The sequence below is a fragment of the Vanessa cardui genome, chromosome 21 (assembly GCF_905220365.1).
Source record: "Vanessa cardui chromosome 21, ilVanCard2.1, whole genome shotgun sequence".
Taxonomy (NCBI): Eukaryota; Metazoa; Arthropoda; class Insecta; order Lepidoptera; family Nymphalidae; genus Vanessa; species Vanessa cardui.
In genome coordinates, this window is record NC_061143.1 from 903,986 (window position 1) to 925,784 (window position 21,799).

The 21,799-nt window shown below is 34.2% G+C and overlaps 2 protein-coding genes across 6 annotated transcripts in view; both read right to left on the reverse strand.

Moving 5' to 3' along the window:
• Positions 1–1,919: 1,919 nt before the first annotated feature.
• Positions 1,920–12,960, reverse strand: LOC124538909. 5 transcript variants are annotated; one of them, XM_047116168.1, is made up of 5 exons: positions 12,777–12,960; positions 3,302–3,424; positions 2,968–3,228; positions 2,284–2,587; positions 1,920–2,174 (listed from the first exon to the last, which is right to left on the reverse strand). In XM_047116168.1, exons 2-5 carry the CDS (start codon positions 3,308–3,310, stop codon positions 1,972–1,974), a joined length of 777 nt encoding a protein of 258 aa, XP_046972124.1. In that variant the 5' UTR covers positions 3,311–3,424; positions 12,777–12,960; the 3' UTR covers positions 1,920–1,971. The 5 variants fall into 5 exon arrangements, with proteins under 5 accessions (XP_046972124.1, XP_046972126.1, XP_046972123.1 ...); XM_047116170.1 differs by having other exon boundaries at positions 2,968–3,242; XM_047116167.1 differs by having other exon boundaries at positions 12,737–12,960.
• Positions 12,961–13,361: 401 nt separating this feature from the next.
• The window catches only part of LOC124539002 (protein masquerade), a 34,275-nt gene continuing 25,837 nt past the window's right edge, over positions 13,362–21,799 (reverse strand). The window contains exons 7-14 of the mRNA XM_047116302.1: positions 21,519–21,649; positions 20,753–20,938; positions 20,595–20,669; positions 19,263–19,422; positions 17,805–17,992; positions 17,102–17,191; positions 15,888–16,042; positions 13,362–15,345 (exon numbers count right to left, since the gene is read on the reverse strand). Coding sequence (XP_046972258.1) covers positions 15,178–15,345; positions 15,888–16,042; positions 17,102–17,191; positions 17,805–17,992; positions 19,263–19,422; positions 20,595–20,669; positions 20,753–20,938; positions 21,519–21,649 — 1,153 coding nt within the window. The 3' untranslated portion in view covers positions 13,362–15,177. The remainder of the gene's footprint in view (positions 15,346–15,887; positions 16,043–17,101; positions 17,192–17,804; positions 17,993–19,262; positions 19,423–20,594; positions 20,670–20,752; positions 20,939–21,518; positions 21,650–21,799) is intronic.

Below are 21,799 nucleotides of genomic sequence, written 5' to 3' on the forward strand. Positions count from 1 at the left end.
CGTCCTCTGAATGAAGCTCAAAGCTCTTTGGATGATACTCCATGCAACTCAGCATCATCTGTTGTACCCCACTCTCCCACAGACCTTGTATCAACACAGAATTTGATGACGGATCTTTCTGCAAAGCAAAACCCCGAACAATGTACAACACCTATACCTGATCCAATCCTGGAACAAGGACCGTTGCAAGCTCCTGTAGCAAATCTTACACCATTGCAGATCAGACCCATACCAACAATGGCTGCTCCCAAAACAAATCGCAAAAATAAGAGACAAAAATCGGAGATATTAACATCAACTCCAGTTAAAGCTGAGCAAGCTGCTAAATATATAAAAGTAAATAAAAAGAAGACCAATATATCTGAATTAGCAAGTTCCAGCAAAATTAAGAAGAATAAGATAAAGAAGACTGAATTACCAGGTCACAGCCAAACTAAAAGGACAAAGACATCTTCCAAAGCTAAAACTAAAGCTGATTTATTTTGTTTGGTGTGTGCCGAGAAATATACTGAACCGCTTGTTGAAGATTGGATTCAGTGTAGTCAGTGCCAAAATTGGGCATACGAAAATTGTACATCATACGCAGGTGTTGGAAGTTATTTCTGCGATGAATGCGAAGACTGATTGTTTTATTTTATGTTATTCTTTTGGCCCTTATGGCATATCCGTTTTGCCCGGAGGGGTCGGGCAAAACGGATAATAGATACTTTTTGTTTTTTCTCAATTTAAGAGGCAAAATCGTTAGAGTTTAATTTTTTTTTATTGCTGTTTCCAAAGATTATGAAACAAAGTACAAATTAAAAGTAAAAAGAGTTACATTGATTATGAACTTGTATTTTATTTTATCACTCTCCCTTAACATATGCGTTTTGCCCGGGCCTTCCATACACATTGTATAGCCAAAGTTATAGGAGAACTGGAAAATGAGACTGAAGTGATTTTTCTTAGAAGATCTAACAAAATACCTACTATGTTTGTAATTTATAATAATAATAATAATAATTACACTACTTTCACACAACATAAACAACGAGACATAACAAAATATCACTTATCCTAAAATACATCAAACAAAAAAAAACATTGGTATGTCCTACTTATTTGTGTACATATAACGATAATTAAAATAAACATATGTAACTGATTCCTACAACATGTTTTATGTACCTAAATAGGAAAATCAAACATTCGCAATTATAATCCATAATTACATACAAATGTAAATATCCATTTTATACGTCATCAGAGCAGAGATGGCCCAGTGAGCAGAGATAGCCCAGTGGTTAGAACGCGTGCATCTTAACCGATGATTGCGGATTCAAACCCAGGCAATTACCGCTGATTCATGTACTTAATTTGTCTTTATAATTCATCTCGTGCTCAGCGGTGAAGGAAAACATCGTGAGGAAACCTGCATGTAACAAATTTCATAGAAATTCTGCCACATGTGTATTCCACCAACCCGCATTGGAACAGCGTGGTGGAATATGTTCCAAACCTTCTTCTCAAAGGGAGAGGAGGCCTTTAGCCCAGCAGTAGGAATTTACAGGCTGCTGTTGTATACGTCATTTGGTTAGTACGACATAATATCGCCGGTCCCTTGAAAGTCGTTGTATCCGGATTCTACTGTATAATGTACGTAATAATCATTTAGGTATCATTGCAGATGCTTTGGAGTTTGGAAAAGATACTGAGAAATTGTAGAATAAAACTAGGAAATATAGTTGTGATTATAGATGCTGCTGTGCCACACAGTGTTGCAAGGAGCGTGAACTTGGAAGATATTTTAGTATACATAACAATTTTCCCACAAGAAATATATCCAAACGGCAATTACTTATAAATAATTACTTCAACCCATAATTATAAAAAATAACAAGATATAAAAAAATCACAGATTTTATTCTTATAAATAAATATTTTACAGTTATATAGGAATCAACAGTCAAAACTAACAATATATTTCTATTATTATTTACGTAAATCTGCTTTTAATATTAAATTTTCTAATTTAGCGGTTTCTAATTCTATCTTAAGTTTAGCTATTTGAATCTCCTTTTCCTGTACTTCTAAATCTATTTTTTTCTTTTTCGAAATCAAGTATTCGGCTAAAGCTTTTTCCCTGAATATGCGGGCCTTACATTTTTCTTCATCCAATTTGTGTTTTCGCTTCACTGTAAAAAAATTAAAAATGATAATGGCCAAACCGTAAAAGATTACATCCACATTAGATCAAGGCAAGAGAAATGTAACAAAGTAATATATAATATAACGACCAATTACCTAAAATACTACTTCCACTAGCCCTATTTAAATAAAAGTTTTTACGTCTTCGGGGAGGTGTCTCATGAAATTGTGCCTTTTTTAACACCTCTTCCTGACACACACTATCACCACAATCACCATCACTATCAATATTTCCATTCCCATTTTCAGGTACCAGCCTCTCAACATCTTCACTTTTTATTGAGTTATCGGTTGCATCTCCACCGAATTCCACAGATAATCTTTGACAAGTATTGCCCAATATTGAAGAGACTTTGTCCAAGACTTCATCTGGTGGAAAAGAATTCTTATCACCTCCAGTCTGCAAGAAATACAAAAATTACTACAAAGAAGAACATAATTAAGAAGGAAAACTAAGTTGTAATTCATATATATGTTGTATCAATGTAGTTGTCAATAAAACAAATAAATAGATATTGAACCGTTAAACAACAGTACGCAATATTTTTGTGTTCCGGTTTGAAGGGTGAGTAAGCCAGTGTAACTACAGGCACAAGGGAAATAGCATCTTAGTTCCCAAAGTTTGTGGCGCATTGACGATGTAAGGAATAATTAATATTTCTTACAGCGTCATTGTCTATGGGTGATGGTGACCACTTACCATCAGGTTGCCTATATGCTCGTCCGACAACATATTCCATAAAAAAAAATTAATTAACTATTATAAATAGCGTCATTCACCTCATTCAAAGTACTTTTCATGTTTGCGCAGCGTTTACGAGCAGATTTCTTTAAGTTTTCCCATTTTAAACGCAACTGCGAAGGAGTACGTGGCAAACTCGTGACTGAAGAATTAAATTCGCTTGCCAAAGTTTGCCAAGTCTGTTCCTTCAATTTATTGTTAGTTGCGTTGGTTGACTTGCTGTTGATTATTTCATTAGCAGCCACAAGCTTTACTAAAATCATTGTCTCATCTTTTGACATAGGTGCTGCCTTTGTTGACTGAAAAATTAGGTCTATCAATACGTAAACGCCATATAAAAATGTACCATAACTGTATTTCATTCTTACATACCTGATTCATTCTGGGTCACTTGTAAAAATCAAACTTAAACACAAATTTACAAACACCAACTTTGAACTGTTCGTTTAATTACTGACTTTGGATAGGTAGCAATAGTAGTAGATTTTAGATAGACTGTTAAAAATAATAGCGAATTCCTATTTATGTATTAGTGTGTCGATTTTTTTTAAATAATTTATTGCAGTTGTTTTATTTCTTAATTATCAAAATAATTATTAACAAATAAAACAACTTATGAGCGTTCCATTGTTTGATGAGTAAAACGAGACCTTCGAAGAAGTTTAGATAGGTTAGAGAGTCAAATCAAATCAAATCAAAATAAACTTACTCAAGTAGGCTTGCACGTAGCGAGTAGACAAGCACTTTTGAATCGTCATTTTACAATTAAGTGAAGCTATCACCGGTTCGGAAAGTAGATTCTACCGAGAAGAACCGACTAGAAACTAAGTAGTTACTCTTTTTTAACATTTAAAAAATACAAAGTCATCTTAGTTAAATACAATTATTTACATTAATATATCCAGCTTGGCAGTCAACAGGTATTAACTCCACGCTTTTTTATCACCTATAAAATATTGTATCGAATAATATGCTTTTTCTACCAAAGTATTTTTTTACAAACGATTTGAATTTTCGAAACGGCAAATTTAAAAATGTCTGCTGAATTTTATTATAGAAACGGATACCTTGCCACAAGAAGGATTTATTGACTTTTCGGAGTCGGAAACTTGGCGTTATAAGCTTATCCTTACTCCTAGTGCACATATAATGACTGTAAAATATGTGATCGGCCGTTAGTTGAAGTTAGACGCCATTTATCCTTGGGGGAAACATCAAATATAATCCATCCTATCAAGAAAATCAAGCTACAAAAAAAGCTACACCACTACCATTCAACCTGTACACAGCAAACAACCACAAGCAATATCTACATACAGGGCGTCCCTTAGCTAACAACATCGCTCAAGTCGAAAATTGGTGATTTTTACATTCGAATGCCATTGGATGTAGCTGCGTATAGTACCGTGCAGGAACAATAGAGGGCGTTATAATCCCGACAATAGAGACACCGTGCGAGTAAAAAAAGAAACTTCCCAGACACATTGGTGGCAGGCAGGCAGCTGTCAAGTCTGTAAATAGGATTTTACAATGATCAAAATTATAAAACATGGTTTTTTACCAATTAACAATGATCGGCAGCGTGGTCAAAATGTATTAAAAGGCCTGAAGCTATTCGAGTCAGAACATGTTTTCGATGTCACAGAAACAGTTGGCCAAGAACAAGAAACAGTAGTAACTGGAAAAATTGTTGCACAGACAAAAATTTCAAATGTATATGATGTTAAGATAACAGTAAGTACTTTTTTTAAATTAATTGTTAATACAATATCTTTAGAAAACCATTATTTATATTTTAAATTTTATCCCTGTCTTTTTAGCTTGATTGCAATAGGAACATCAATTTGTCAATGCAAGGCAGGTCTATCAGGACAATGTAAGCACGTCTGTGCCTTAGTCTTTTGTTTTTAAGTTGTTTTTGGATGTATTACGGCATCTAGAAATACAACAATACATTTCGATAGCTCAAATTATCAAAAATTAACACGATAATTCAGAAATATTTTCCGTTGTTTGACAGTAGAATTTCTGAAATTGAGGGTAAAAGTTTTGAATATGAGTCACGAGATAGCAGAGTCATCGCTACGCACGGTGCCTATTGCGCATCAAACCATTGGTCACGTGATATAGATTTCAGCCAATCAGAATCCCTAAATCAAAAAATAGTGACAGCGCTCAAGTCGGTTGGCCTCGCAACATCGCACAAGTCGTTAGTCTGTCAAACTTTTCGCGCGTAAGTACTTCACGGTCTGTGATTATTCAATTTTTATGTGAATTTTAGCGCTGAAAGTTCTATGCAAGAAGTTTTCATGGAAGATTAAGAGGTAAGGTAAGCTATAGAATAAAGTAAAGTTTATTGACTTACGATTATTAATACAGAAATAAATGTTTCTAAAATGATTTTTTGTAATGTTATGTTAAGGCAATGATAGTTCCACGTGACGAAATTATTTGTAGATTTTGGTAATCAAGAACAATTCACTTATCAAAATGTTTTTGAGATATGAAAATTAATCTTAAGAAGCTAAGGTGTGATACCGTTACGTCCTGTCCATTACCCAATGGCTGGTAACGTATAGCCAGACCAAATAGTAACGGGCAGGACAGTATTAGTATGTGGGCACACTGAGATAAATTCTTACTGAAAGTACTAATAAAATTTGACTATTCCTAAATGTTATTTAGAGAATGGATTTTATGTTTAGGTATCAGAATGGCACTTACCGCCGCAGAAAAAATGCAGCGGTACAGAGCACGCATAAAAAATGATCCTCAAAAATATGAAGAGTATCGTAAGAAGGATATAGAAAGACTTAAACGTAAGCGAAAAAAGATTTCGGAATTAAATGCTACGGAAAAAAAAGTCAGAGAGATCAGTGGGCAGAACAGAAACGTAAGCAACGTGATAAAAAACAAAAACCGACTGCAACGGAAATCAAATTAAAAGAAGAAGAGACTAAATAATTAAATAAAAATGATAACAAGGCCGTAATTTCCAAAGTGAAATATTTAAGATCCAAGTGCTCTAAATTAAGCAGTGAGTCTAAGAAAAAAGAAAAACGGATAAAAAAACTTCAAACTTTATGCGAAAAACTGAAAAAAAAAACTATAGATTAAAATTAGATGCAGAAAAACAGATCAAAAAGCGAGAGAGTATAATCCAAAAAATGATAGCACGAGAAGAAGTTCTAGAAGATACAATGAAAAAAACTTACAACCTTTGTGAACAACGCTCCCAAAAAGCAATACTAAAAAGATTAATTACAAATGCCAAAGTACAATCTTACGTAGCCAAATTAATCGGCTTAAAAGGAAAAATCAAGAAACCGACGCCGGAGAATGCTAGTCTTGTACCTGAAGAAATAGTAAATTTTACGTCAGGGACGATGTTAGCCGCTGTACGGCTGGGAAAAAAGAATGTCGCACATATAACAAAGACAAGCAGCAGATAAGGTATTTACTGAACACCATACAGAACCTCTATGAGAAGTATAAAAACGAAGGTTGAAAATATAAATTTACCACTTTCTATAAGTACAAACCATTTTATGTTTTGATACCACACTTAAGATCCAGAAATACATGCGTATGTGTTAAGCATAATAATATAGAACTGAAGTTAGCATGTTTAAAAAAATTTTGTACTTGAAAACACCAATTTAAAAGAAATACTTGCAACACAAACATGTGACTTGAAATCTTTTGAATGCATGCATGGTAAATGCACGAAATGCAAAAATATTCCTGTTATATATGATGTGAATGTGCAATTAAATCAAAATGCTACCTGGTATCAATGGGAGACAATTAATCTTAAGTACTCCAAAACAGAAGGATCAGTAACTACAGAAAAGATAACAAGGAAAACAGTGAAAGCAGAGAAAAACGGAACCATTAATAAGTTATTACAAGACTTTAAAAACGACCTCAAACCTTTCAAGAAACATTATTTCAATAATATTCACCAACAAGAAAAATACCAACATATAATAAATAATCTGAAAAAGAACGAAGTGGTAATATGTGATTTCTCAGAGAATTATGAGACCAAATTAAGCGAAGAAATACAAAATATGCATTTTGGTGCCTCTAAAGGCCAGATAACGCTTCACACCGGAATGGTATACCTTCACGAGATGTCACAATCATTTTGTACTATATCCCATAACAACATGCACCAACCACCAGCTATTTGGGCACATTTACTGCCTGTACTAAATATGATAAGGGATGAGTTTCAAGTAACAATTATACATTTCTTTTCTGATGGCCCCACGTCACAGTACAGGCAAAAAAATAACTTCTATTTGATTGACCTGTTCACTCAAACGCTGGAACTCGAGCATGTGACATGGTCATTCTTCGAAAGTGGCCATGGTAAAGTAGTTGCCGATGGGATAGGTGGATCGGTAAAAAGAGCTTTAGATCGACAAGTTTGCTTTGGAAAAGATATTAGAGACGCTTCCGATGCTTACCATATTTTAAAGGCCTGTATGAAAACTGTGAAAGTCTGGTTAATCGAGGACAAGGTAATAAATAACATTGTTTCGATGATACCAAATAATATCACGGCATTGGTGGGAACCATGCAAATTCATCAAGTAATTACAAAAGGAGACGGTATCTTGTACTACAGGGATATTAGTTGTTTCTGCTCAGAACTTAAAGGCGTATGCAGCTGCTTTGCCTTGAAAACTCACTGCGTCAGATCGATTACCGAAATTAAAGACATTTTACAACCAGTAACCTCCAACTTACCTGATAACGAAGTATCCTAACCGAAAATTACAGCAAGAACCTTGGATTTGCCTATAGAAGACGTCTCCTCGGATATTATACCAGCCACCCGGTTATTAAATGAAGTTGATACAATGGGTATTGCGTCAGAAAACCTGAATTTGCCTTTTGATGCAGATTTAGATTTGATAGACGTTAATTTAATGCCTATACATATTTTACCTGACCCAAAGTCAAATTCTCCAGAAATAATCAAGACTGTGGATGTTTTGCCAGATAATACCTATAAACCATATTATCCAGTACCAAATTCTACGAAGCACGATATATTAAGTAGCAAAAAGGAGGACAAACGTGTACCAAAAAAAATTACAAAGAGTAATGCAACTGTACCAAAAAAGAATATCAAATTCCTAACTTGTTGTGGCTGTGATTGTTCAATACTGAGCAAAAAGGCAAAATGTATGACCTGCAATCATTTTTTCTGCGACGAGTGCGTTGGTGGGGTTTTAACTATTGATTACTTGTGTGATAAGTGCTTGGGAGACAGCGATTAAGGTAGTTAGGCTTACTCTCATACTGTTTTGTTATGGGTAAAATGTTTTCATTAACTCTATATATGTTTTACTTTTGCAGGTTGAACGAGCTATTCTTGTCAGGAATCAGGGTTCTGTTGAGAGTTGATTGCTGTTAGTAGTAAACTCTCAAAAATGGTTATTGTAGTGGATATCGACAAAATATTAACGAAGGAGGATCTACTGCAATATTATCACTATGGATTGAGGTGGCCATGGGACGAAACACATTTAATTATTACCAATAAGTGTCGCAACTGTGATGAATATGTTATACAAGGGTACAGACCATACCATTTTTGCCTACCAATGACCAAGAAAGATATTAAGGTACTGCTACAAGAAGTAAATTTTTGGTGTTATAATTGTGATTCTTCTATATATGATCATTATGTCACAGATGAATGTGAATATTGTATGAGTGATAGGTAAAGCTAAACATTGCCTAGCCTACCTATAAAAAATGGATATACCTATATATTATTCTCAACTAGTGAAATTTAAGGTATAGCATTCAAACTTGGATATTTTTTATTAAAGCTACTTTCTTGTTGATGTTGTTGTTGTAAGACTAGTTAATATATTTTATTGAATAAGATTATCTGATTTAATAATGAAAAGACTTAATTGTTTTAAAGATTTGAAACTGTTGTTTAATAGGTATTAAGGAAGACTGTTGTTTTATAGATAATAAGTACAAACAATTATTGTGCCATTTCAAAGTACCTTATTAAAATTATGTGCTACTTTCTATAATAACATAGGTATACGTAAACAATATTTTTAGTAGCAATTTGTTCGCTTGAAGAAATCGAAAAGAAAGTTCCTTTGTGTAAATAATTATTTTTGTAGAAGATTTCCTACAGTAGATTTATTTTTGTTCTTCTATTTATGTTGAAAAACTGTGTTATTTTGGTTTTTTGTTCTAATTAGGCCAATTTTATAAGACATTGTTCACTGAAATGTCAAGTTGTTGATTAGGTATATGATCTGTGGTAAACTTATGTGCCTTAGAAAACTTAAGTAGGTACTTTTAATTATTAATTAAAATTTGATATTGAAAAAAAAATTTGATGTTGTGCCCTCAATTTTACTATGTCAGGACCGTTACTGGTTAGTCTGGTATACGTGACTGTCCCTCGAAAATTAAAATAGTTTTTTACGATTTTTCCATACTTTCTTAAAATAATTTGAATATATTTATTAACACTTTTAAAACAAATACATTTTTAGTTTAATTTTGGTATGGTATTCTAGATCGATCACTAGTTGTTAATGATTTAAAAAAGATACGTCCGCATTTTAGTAAAAGGTAACGGTTATGACAGTTTTTTTTCCAATAACTAATGCAAATCTTTCATACATTTAACTGAAATTTTGGGTTTTATTGATAGGCATCATATTAACAACAAATACACATCATTTGAAGCCCGATCATAAATTCAATTTTATTTCTGGAGCAGTTTATTCTTCGGTAACGGTCATGACCAAAAATCGTACCTAAGTTACTATTTCCTTTTATATTATTTAAAATATGGGTTATAATATAAAAGAAATACATTTCTAGAAAAATATATTAAATTTATCTCACAAATAAACCTAGAATTACCAAAAATATTAAAGTAAACATTTTAATGTCATTTTCAAATAGATCTAGCAGTTAAAAAAAACGCCCATCTAAACTCAGGTCATGTGACAACATAAACGAAGAACAGCGGAAACATTTGTTTGAAAATTTCTGGAAGAACATGAACTGGGAGCAGCGAAGATCATTTATAACTTCTCACTTTAATAAAATACCAAAGAAAATTACAAAAAATCCAGAATCATCCAAAAGAACTGATAGTAGAACTTACGTTTTGACGATTGATAACGTAAGTCACCAAGCCTGCAAAAAGTACTTGGCCACTCTAGGAATTAAAGATTGGTTTATCAGATATTTGTTGAAAAAAACCGATTGTGCTATGCCTCCCGATTTATCTACTTCAACCAGTAATCGCAGAAATCCAGAGAAAATTGAAGACCACAAATACGTTGAAAAATTTTTAGCTGATCTTCCAAAGATGCCGTTGCATTACTGTCGTGCTAAAACATCACGAGAATATTTATAACCAATTTTCACGAACATGACACAGCTCTATAACACAACAATAACAATAGCCTGTAAATTCACACTGCTGGGCTAAAGACCTCCTCTCCCTTTTTGAGGAGAAGGTATGGAACATATTCCACCACGCTGTTCCAATGCGGGTTGGTGGAATACACATGTGGCAGAATTTCTATGAAATTTGTCACATGCAGGTTTCCTCACGATGTTTTCCTTCACCGCTGAGCACGAGAAGAATTATAAAGACAAATTAAGCACATGAATCATCGGTGCTTGCCTGGGTTTGAACCCGCAATCATCGGTTAAGATGCACGCGTTCTAACCACTTGGCCATCTCGACTCTCATAACACAGCTCTATAACACATATAAAGATAATTGTGAATTAGAGGGTAGATAATGCCTTGGCCGTAAATTATTTGACAAATTATTTTTGAAACTCAATCTGAGCCAATTCCACCCAAAGAAAGATCAATTCGATGTTTGTTGAAGTCATAAAACTGGAAACAGTACGGATGAAGAACATGCTCAACATGTTCTGAAGAAAGAAGAGCCAGGAAAGAGAAAAATTGACAAGACTGACAAAGGAATTGCACAGTCCGGAGCTTGTCACGTGTTCACACAGGATGTTGAATCGGTAAAATTGGCCCCATATCTTCCACCTTGTGCAGTTTACTATAAAACTAAATTATGCGTCCATAATTTTACATTATACACTATAGCAACTAAGGAAGTAATGTGTTATTGGTTAGATGAGTCAAATAGCACGCTTGAAGACCATTAGAGAAGGTTTTGAGTCAGAAATTATTGCCTGTGATTTTATATTCTGGTGGTTGTTGTGCTCAAAACCGCAAAAGGTTAACCTTAACCTTAAGCAATGCTTTATTACATTTAGCAATGATTTCCCTGGAAAAAGGCCATACTCACATGGATTGTGATTCGGTACACAGTGCAATAGAGTGCAAATTAAAAGGTAAAGAAATTTACCTTCCACAACAATACATGGCTATAAGTAAAATTGCCAGGAGTGATGTTATGCCTTACGAAGCTCGATATTAATAGTTAAACACAAAAAAATAAAGTGATAACAAACTAAAAATGCAGTAAAATGCACTTAATTGTTAAATCATTAGATTTAGTTCAAAATAAATATTTATTTTATTAAAGTTACTTCTTTTATTTACATTTAGTAACTCTTTTAAGGGATAAAAACAAAAAGCTGATACAATACTTACTCACCAAGTTTGTAACCAGCTCTTAATGATAGCTATCTTTGAGTCAGCACATCTGTAGTAGTGTATCAAAAATGGAACCTCTATAGTTCAAATTTAATAAACACACTTTATGCACTACATATGCACAAAACCTTATTATTACATTTGATTATCTAGATTTTTGATTATCCAAATGCCTAATAACAGCCGTTAACCAGCTTAATTCTCTACTGTATTGTAATTATCACATAATAATAACAAGTGTTAACTGAAATTGAGGGAGTGATGTTTTGGATTGTGAGTACAAATACTCAAATACTATATAATCACTAAATAGAGTCATGGAAATTAGCAGTAAGGGATGGCATTGAGAATTTGGCTTGGTCAATTCTACTGTAATTAAGAGACTCAAGAACAAAGAAGGCTCACGGTTCTTCAACCAATGTCAAAAAGGAGGTTATCAATTCGTCTGTATTTTTATCCTACATAAAAAAACAAGCCTGTTACAAGTGCGAGTAAGTTGCAAGAAGGGGCTAAGGCCTCCTCACCCACTAAGGAGAGGGTTTAGAACATATTCCACCACGCTGTTCCAATGCGGGTTTGTGGAATGCACATATGGCAGAATTTCAATGAAATTAGACACATGCGGGTTTCCTCAGAATGATTTCCTTCACCGCCGAGCATGAGATGAATTATAAACGCAATTAAGCACATATATACAGTTGTGCTTGCCTGGGTTTGAACACAAAATCATTGGTTAAGATGCATGAGTTCTTAACACTGGGCCATCTGAGATCCATTTTATTGTTAAAGTTTATGTAAATTTCATTCAAGCTAAAAAACATTTGATTTCATATGTTTGATTGAGTTTCATTTTACGTTTTTGCTCCACTGTATTTGTGAATAACAGTCTGTTTTTTATTATTTTAAGGTTAAGACATTTTATATCTAAATATATGTGTCTAAATATATAATTTAGTAAGTAACTTAATACCAAAATATAGCTTCAAGTAGGTATAGATTGGCCTGTCATTAATTTAAATATGCCTAAAGTAATATGAACCTAAACTATGTAAAGTTAGTAAGGTTCATTTTACTCCATTAACCTCTCCATAACTTTAAGTTTTTGGTAAATTACATTTAAATAATAACACTTTTTAAAATTTAGTTTGTTACCTTCAGAACAAAACACAACACTAATAAATAACCAACTTACACTGTGTTTATAATAACAAGTAATATACTATTTAAAACTGATTATTATTCTAGAATTGATATTAGATTCGCGGAACAGGAATTTTATATACTTTGAACAACACAAGTTTTTGTTAGTAATAACCGAAACATAGACATTTTAGAGACTTGAACTTTACCATAAATGATGCGTTCGAAACCCATTTATTTGCCCATTGATAATATATTGGAAATTGCCATATACTAAGTGTTGCCATTTTTTATTTTCAAACGCTAAGGAATTATTTTGATTGGTATTATTTTTTAATACTAATTAATAATAAGATGTCAAAAATACGAGTTATGACGATAAATGTATTAATAATAAAATGAATAGTGCCTCTTAATATTTAATAGAATAAGTGATTAATTGGTGACGTATGAAACGAATATCATTGAAATGAATTTTCCTAATTATATAAGTCGTAAAAAACAATTAATAAAGTTATTATAATTGAAATCAAGGTTTTCTCACTTTTAATCGAAAGTAGTTAATAAAAAATGTTTGTGTAATTTACACGTAGGATATGATATAAAAAAAGTCATCTTATTATAATTTATTAGCAAATATAATTACATTTTACAAAATGCATAACTATTTTTATTACTCAAAAAATAAATTAAAGCGCGTGCGTTCAGTACACGTGATAGAAATGAAACTTTTTGCTTCAGAAACGAATAATTCGTGACACATAGATTTATGTTGCTGAAATACAATTAGTTTCGTATCCAAAGTTTCACTTCTATAATAAATTATAAATGCGTTTTATTACACTTAAATATTTAAGTGCATTTGATAATTTAAAATCTATTAAAACATACACAATATATTTACATCATTATAAATAGAGCTAAATAAATATATTTCAATATTTTTACAGTATCATTACATGTTTCGTAGTTATATCGAGTCTTAGTACCATAGCCATTATAATAAAAAAAATACATTGTAAAATTGTTGTGTTGCTATATCAAGGTATCGAGGTAAACAAAAATTGAATACAAGATCTTTAGAACATATTTCTTTAAAAAAATATTTCAAAATTGGCGCCATTTTTCGTTTTTTTGTCGCGCACTAAGTGAATTAGACTAGGGGGTACAACAGGCATGGTAAAGTTTTTTTTCGATTAAATAGTTTGAAACAAAATCATCAGGACTTAATAAAAGCAGTTATAAAAGCGGTTTATAAATTAAATCAACGCGATTTAAATTTTCTTAAGTGTGAAAGTATAAAAATGGTGGGAAAATAAATGTATGTTTTTTTTATTTAACTAATAAAACTAGAAAAATAAATTATCTAAAACTAAAAAAAGTATAGTATTTATTTACATTTCACCTCATTTAAAAATAAAACAAGGAAATAAATGTTTCAATATAAAAGAAATATTTCTTCTATACTTAAATACAAAATTAAATGTAGTACATAAAACGTAATACGGGAACTTTTTAAATATGGAAATATAATTTCTGAAATACGTACCCTAAATAAATTAAGTTTTTTAAAATAATGCCACCATAATAAATTAATTTATATCGAAGTAGACTTTCCTTTGATATTTTCTCATAATTTTATGCACCAAAAATAAGACACGATCAATATAATTCAAACAAAAAAGGAAAGCCAACCGCTACTTTCTGAGCCGAATTTTGAAATATGCGCTTGCAGTAAATTTGTTTAAGTGATTGTTCAATAATTAAACATTCATTTTATTTTAAATAATAAAAAAAAAAAAACAAAAAAGTAGTCCAATTCCTAAACAATCAATTAATAAAAAAAGTTAATGCAAGCGCATAAATAAACTAACACCGACAGTAAAATGAAGTAAACAATCTCATTAAATTAAAATAAACGCGTAGAATTGGAATATTTTCAAAACTTTTCGTTATATATAATTAAAATAAAACGCATGCAACACTGTAGACGTGACTGTCAGTGGTAAATGCGTTTTTGCGCCAAATATTTAACTCGAACATTGTTTAAGTATTAACGTTGCATTCAAATTTAAGCACGCTAAAAATGTGCAAAAATGATCTTTTCTTTTGAATTAAATTCTTTAATATTAAGTACTTATTTGTTTAAACTATGTTGCCAAATAATAGAACTGACTAAAAATACTGAAACCAAGTAAATATTGCAGCATTAATTGTTAACTACATAAATGAACAGTGACATTACATTCAAAGAATAAATAATGACATATATAATGGCAAATTTATTCCTACTCCACTTTCAAATTTGTGTTTTTAAATATAAATAACTAATATACCTATTCCTTAAAAAAACAACCAAAGCCCAAGGGTAGATAAGGCGACTCTCCCGTAGGGCTACAAAGTTGTTGAATCCAAAGAGATTGTCTACTTCATTTTACGACATTTTGATTGGCTTAAAGATTATTGACGGATATAATTTGGTTAATCCAACCAATAAATGCGGATACTTTCACGTATACTCCAGGCACGTCGCGTCGTCCACAACCAAAGCCCCAAGATACGAGGCCGACTAATTCGTAGAAGCCATCATCTTGACATACCAGCGGACCACCGCCATCACCCTGGAATAATATATAAATAGATAAAAGATAAGAATAAGCATAAGCATATACGTGATATTGTTGATTATCAAATATCAGCACGTCATGACATCTTATTATAAGAACCGAGATGGCCCAGTGGTTATAACGCGTATATCTTAACCGATGGTAGCGGATTCAAACCCAGGCATGCACCACTGAATTTCATGTGCTTAATTTGTTTTTGTAATTCAAATCGTGCTCGTGGTAAAGGAAGTCATCGTCAAGATGCATGTGTCTAATTTCAACGAAATTCTGTCACATGTGAATTTACCAAGCCGAATTTGACCAGCGTGGTGTAATATGCTCCAAACCTTCTCCTCAAAGGGAAAGGAGGCTTTTGCCCAGCTTTGGGAAAATTACAGGCTATTGTTGACGCCTTAAATACACCAGCTGCATTTTATAAGTACATATCAGTTTTTACCGTCCTATGTAACTATTGTGTTGTTGTTATGTTATGTTCCGGTTTGGAGGGTTTGAGCCAGTGTACAGACAAGAGATAGCTAAATAGATGCTGTACTAACCTGACACGCGTCATTTCCCTCCTCGCCGCCGGCGCAGAACGAGCTCGCCGGCAGGATGAATATCTTCTCGGTGACCGCGTTCACCTTGCGGATGCACTCAGCGTCGCTGACGATCGGCAGCTCAGCTTCGCGCACGCGCAGTGGAATCGGGCCGGCTATATTATAAAAAAAGTTTAATGACCATCGTAGACCAGAACATATGATTATTTTCTTATTTGACATATGGAGTTATTTTAGTATTGGGAAGGGGGAAAATTGATAACGATATTAAGTAAATCATTTATGTAAACAGATGCGGCACTTCTTTTTTAACTTCCCGTGCCGTAAATTCAAATCGTTTGTAAAAAATACATTGGTAGAAAAAGCATATTATTCGATACAATATTTCATAGATGATAAAAAAGCGTGGAATTAATACCTGTTGACTTCCAAGCAGGATATATTAATTTAAATAATTGTATTTAACTAACATGACTTTGTAATTTTTAAATGTTAAAAAAGAGTAACTACTGAATTTCTTGCCGGTTCTTCTCGGTAGGATCTACTTTCCGAACCGGTGGTAGCTTCACTTAATTGTAAAATGACGATTCAGAAGTATTTGTAAAAGCCTACTTGAATAAAGTTTATTTTGATTTAATTAGTAATGTTATATTCAAAGATTTAGTATATTAGCCGTGACTACTAAGCTATGATTGCACGTTGCTGTAAAAGTAACTAGTTGTTGCCTGCGGCTTCGATCGCCTTTTAGGGGGTCAGTTTGTCATATGTTAGGCAAAAAAGTCTATGCCCTTTCTTGGAGTTAAAATTTCATAAAATTCGGTTCAGCGGTTTGGTCGTGAAGGAGCGACAGATAGACAGACAAAATTTCCTTTGACATTTATAATATTAAGTATAGAAAAGAGAGATAGATTTTATATAGTAGTATATCTATCTACAGGTTCGTTTTTTGCCCAGAGGATCGGAATTGCGATTCAACGGGGAAATGCTGCTAGCATTCTTGCCACCATTCCACGCGGTCAAGATTTATACAGTAACTAGTTTTAGTTCATATTTGTATATATATATTTAAGCATTTAATGTTGTTAATTCTTATATTAATAAATTCTGTATAATAGAATTGACGATAGTGTCATGTAACTTTTATAATTATAGTATTATCTCCCACATGACGTGGTTAATGTATGTGCAGCTTCTATAGGTATTCCTTGACTCACTTTCGCCCATGTATCCATAGCCGGTGACGGTGCAGCGCTTTCCGGCCGCGTGGCTCACCCCGCGCGCCGGCAGGCACACGAGGCACACGCCTGCAACAACGCAGCGAAGGTATAAAACGAGGTTGTGTATGTGTTCCTGTTATTCTGGTTTTTCTTTTATCAGAAAATAGGTTTTAGTTCAGGCAAAGGCAAGAATTGAATGTAAACTGTAACAGCCTGTAAAGTTCCCACTGCTGGGCTAAGGCCTCTTCTCCTTTTAAGGAGAAGGTTTGGAACATATTCCACCACGCTGTTCCAATGCGCGTTGGAGGATACACGTGTGGCAGTAATATCATAATCTAGGGCATCCTATTACTAAGGCATATCTACATATGTCTTAGTACTATGTTACAATTTATATGTTTACAATATAGGGTAACTATATGGTAAGTAAAGAACTTTTGTCTTATACAGGATGTTTTGTAGAGGGTCCGACAAATCAAGGGCGTGTTTGGGGGCCCATTTTAAGAATACAAGTTGGCCGAATTAAGTCAAATCCCATCTATTTTTTTTTTAAAGAATTTTATTTGTTAATTTTTCGATTTTCACCGAAATTTTACGTACTTTCCAAACACCAGATTTGTTGGACCTTCTACAAATCAACCTGTATAATAAATACTCATGATAATCAATAGTATATTAACGTTAAACGTGAACCCCTCACCTTCTTTAAGTTCAGCTTTTCCATGGAGCTTGAGGAGTGCGATGTCGTTGTCCAAGGTCTGGCTGTTATGGTTGTGGTGAATGTAGGTGGTGGCGACACGAAGCGTCTGCGCGCCTGGCGACCCGTACTTCCGGGTCAGGTCGTGGTCACCAACTCGCACGTAAATTGCATCACCAGAGCGAACAATACTGGAATATACGTTTTATTATTATTTTTTGTATACATGTATAGTACGACACAACTTAGATGTAGCCTGTAGATTTATACAACCAATAGAAACAGCTCCCTATCGACCATTCGACGCTATTCGTCCCTATAGATTCTCGCGTCAATTCAATCCGTAAAAGTGCATGAAAATCGACGTGTCGAATTGACGAATATATAAGGTCATATGATATTACAAGTTATTACGTTTATGTAAAGTTTCCCATAAGAAATAAATATTAATAGGATAGCGTACTCAATTCGGATGTGATCGGTTTTACGGTTTTTGCCGATGCTACATCTAAGTTGTATTGTAACTATATAAAACTATATAGTATAGTATACGTCTATGTATATATGTAAAATAACATATCCTGGCTAACTGATTCATATACCCATTTCACCCCCACTGGGGGTGAAATGCGTATAGGTATGAAGTCTGTAATTTTTTAGGTATACATGAAATTAAATACATGACAATGTGGTACACAAAAATGTCTAGAATTAAAGCAAAGTTTTCAGTTAATCTGTCAATATATTCAACTTTTACGAGCAACGCCACGGGTAACTGCTAGTGGTTTTATATTTTGATATAGGGAATATATTAAGACTACCGTTTTGAGTCAATTGCCTTTAAATTTGACAATCGAAAAGGTACCATCTTCCTAGCAGCGTGTAATTTACTTTTACGTAATGGTTTTGATTGAACTTTAAAAGAGAAACGCCTGAAGATAGGCTAGGTTCCATCATAGGATACTAATTACTGTAAATAACATTGTAAATCTGTTTATATGAAAAGAGCAACTAGGCGAGTTTCTTGCCGTTTCTTATCGCTAGAAGCTGCTTTCCGAAACGGTGGTAGTATTTATTATTGACGATTCAAAAACGCTTTATTGTGAAATTTACTTCAATAAAATTGATTTGATTTGAACCAATGATGTTTTAGTAAATATATATGTTATCAACGCGCAAAAAGTGAAGACTAGAAAACGTCCCAATTGGAACGTTTGCCTTTAGTCGTTTTACGTAGTAATACGTTATAATACATCATAATTACGTAGTAATACGTTTTGCGTAATTAAAACATCTAGTTATCCCTTTTACTTATTGTTTTTATCAAGCTATCCTTTTTACTTGTAACGAAATGTAAAATAAACGGTCCTCGGCGCGGCACACTTCTGTTGTTTAGTATGGATATAACATATCTGTTTATTAGAATATCATTGATTTGATTTGAACTGAACGTTTCCGTACTTGGTGACGCAGTGCGCTGCGGTGAGCACCCACTGCGTGCCCACGAGCGCGGCGCCGCACAGGTACTGGTTGAGCGAGTTGATGAGCGCCACCTGCCAGCACCACTCGCCGCGCTCGCCGTCCTCGCCGCCCATTACGCGCCCGGCCCGCGCCGACGTGCCTTTGCACACACAAAGCTATCATACAGGACCTTGCATTTTTTTTTTGTAAAGATCGTGTTATTATTTTTGACGACCTCCATGGTCGAGTGGTGTGTACACCGGTTTTCATGGGTACGCCACTCTGAGGTCCCGGGTTCGATTCCCGGCCGAGTCGATGTAGATTACCATTAGTTGTCTATGTCTTCTTGGGTCTGGGTGTTTGTGGTACCGTCGTTACTTCTGATTTCCATAACACAAGTGCTTCAGCTACTTACATTGGGATCAGAGTAATGTATGTGATGTTGTCTCATATTGTCTCATATTTTATTAACATAAGAATTAACAACATTAAATGCTTAAATATATATACATACAAATATGAACTAAAACTAGTTGCAGTATAAATCTTGACCGCGTGCAATGGTGGCAAGAATGCTAGCAGCATTTCCCCTTTGAATCGCAATTCCGATCTTCTGGGCAAAAAACGAACGAGCCCTCCTGTCACGAGTGGAGGCAATGAGGCGAGGTGTTATACTTTTGATGAAGCTTTTTGCACCACTACTCCAAGGGCCAAGCGTTTCGACAGCAAATTGCATTAAGAATCCAATCAGTACCAAAAGTATTTGCAAGTTATCAGCTAAGAGATGGGAAAGAATACATCTTAATCAATAATACAAACCCAGGCAAGCATCACTGAATTTTCATGTGCTTAATTTGTGTTTATAATTCATTGCGAGCTCAGCGGTTAAGGGAAACATCGTGGGGAGCATGTGTCTAATTTCAGAGAAATTCTGCCTCATGTGAATCCATCAACCCGCATTGGAGCAACGTGGTAGATATGCTCCTAATTTTCTTGTCAAAGGGAGAGGAGGCCTTATCCCAGCAGTGGGAAATTATAGGCTGTTTTAGTTGTTATCTTGTAAAAAACTTTTGATAAAAAATAAGTTGTACGATATAGCTCAGAAAGCTAACTATTGGAAAACTGGTGTAACAATGAAAGCTTGGAGAACTATATCTCGAATGACAAACCAATGTACTCTTTAGTGTATTAAAGAGCAGTGTATTAAAATGAATGCTTAATTGATTCCGGTAACGACTTGAAGTCGAGCACAAACTGCACTAATTTTAGTTAGCCAAAAATATAAGGATTATTACTATATTGATTATGGACGATTATCATAACAGCCATTACCTTTGACGCCGCAGACATATTTGTTGTATTTCTCTGGAGTCCTGAGAGTTGTCGCGTAGTTGGGTTCATATTGTGCTAGAACATAAACAATAAATAAATAAAATTCGTCCAAAATTATATATTAACTGTATTTATATTGTTCATAAAATCACACTTACGTAGAGGTGATGTATACGGTAGCGTGTGTGCCACAGTGTGTGTGTGCGGTGTGTATGTGTGCGTAGTGGCCAATGGGAAGGAGTCGTTGCGATTGACGCCGATCGCTTCCAGAACCTTCGACTTTGGCGCGCAACACTGCGTGCCCGCCTTCTTACACTTGAAAACATCTGTCAATTCTGCGTTACCTGATTGGATAATAATAAAAATATTATTTATCAAAGTATATCTTTATAATTATTGTCTCGTTCGGAGCTGAAATCATTATAAAGAACCTTTTGTCACAATCAATCGCCTATAACCATAGATACCTATGGCGGTTCCTATACCCTATCCTATCGACAAATTTTCGACAAGTTTCAGGATTATCTCACACCGAAATGTACCAAAGACTCGACTGACTGACTGACTCTCTCGATAGTAATTAAATTTGTGATTAATTTACTAGTATAATTTACAGTACTAATTGGTGGTAGGGCTTTGTGCTAGCCCGTCTAGGTAGGTACCACCCACTCATCAGATATTCTACCGCCAAATAACTGTACTCAGTATTGTTGTGTTCCGGTTTGAAGAGTGAGTGAGCCAGTGTAACTACAGGCACAAGGGACATAGCATCTTAGTTCCCAAGGTTGGTGGCACATTGACGATGTAAAAAATAGTTGATATTTCTTACAGCATCATTGTCTATGGGTGATGGTGACCACTTACTTGGCCCATATGCTCGTCCGCCAATCTATGGCATAAAAAATAGTGTAAAGGTAAACTTACGGAAACACGTAAACGAAAGCAAGGAGACGATGCAGGAACCGGGACAGTCGGGGCGCGGGTCGACGGGCGCCGGTGTTGTCGTCGTTGTCGTTGTTGTTGTTGTCGGCCGTGTTGTAGTACGAGGTGGTATTCTAAAATTTCATAAAAGTTTATTATAAAAAAAGTTGCTATTGTATATTCTATAGGTTTTCAAAGCCATGTTAAAATCAAGTAATTTGCTATTTAAAGTAAATTAACAGCCTGTAAATTTCTCACTGCTTGGCTAATGGCCTCCTCTCCCA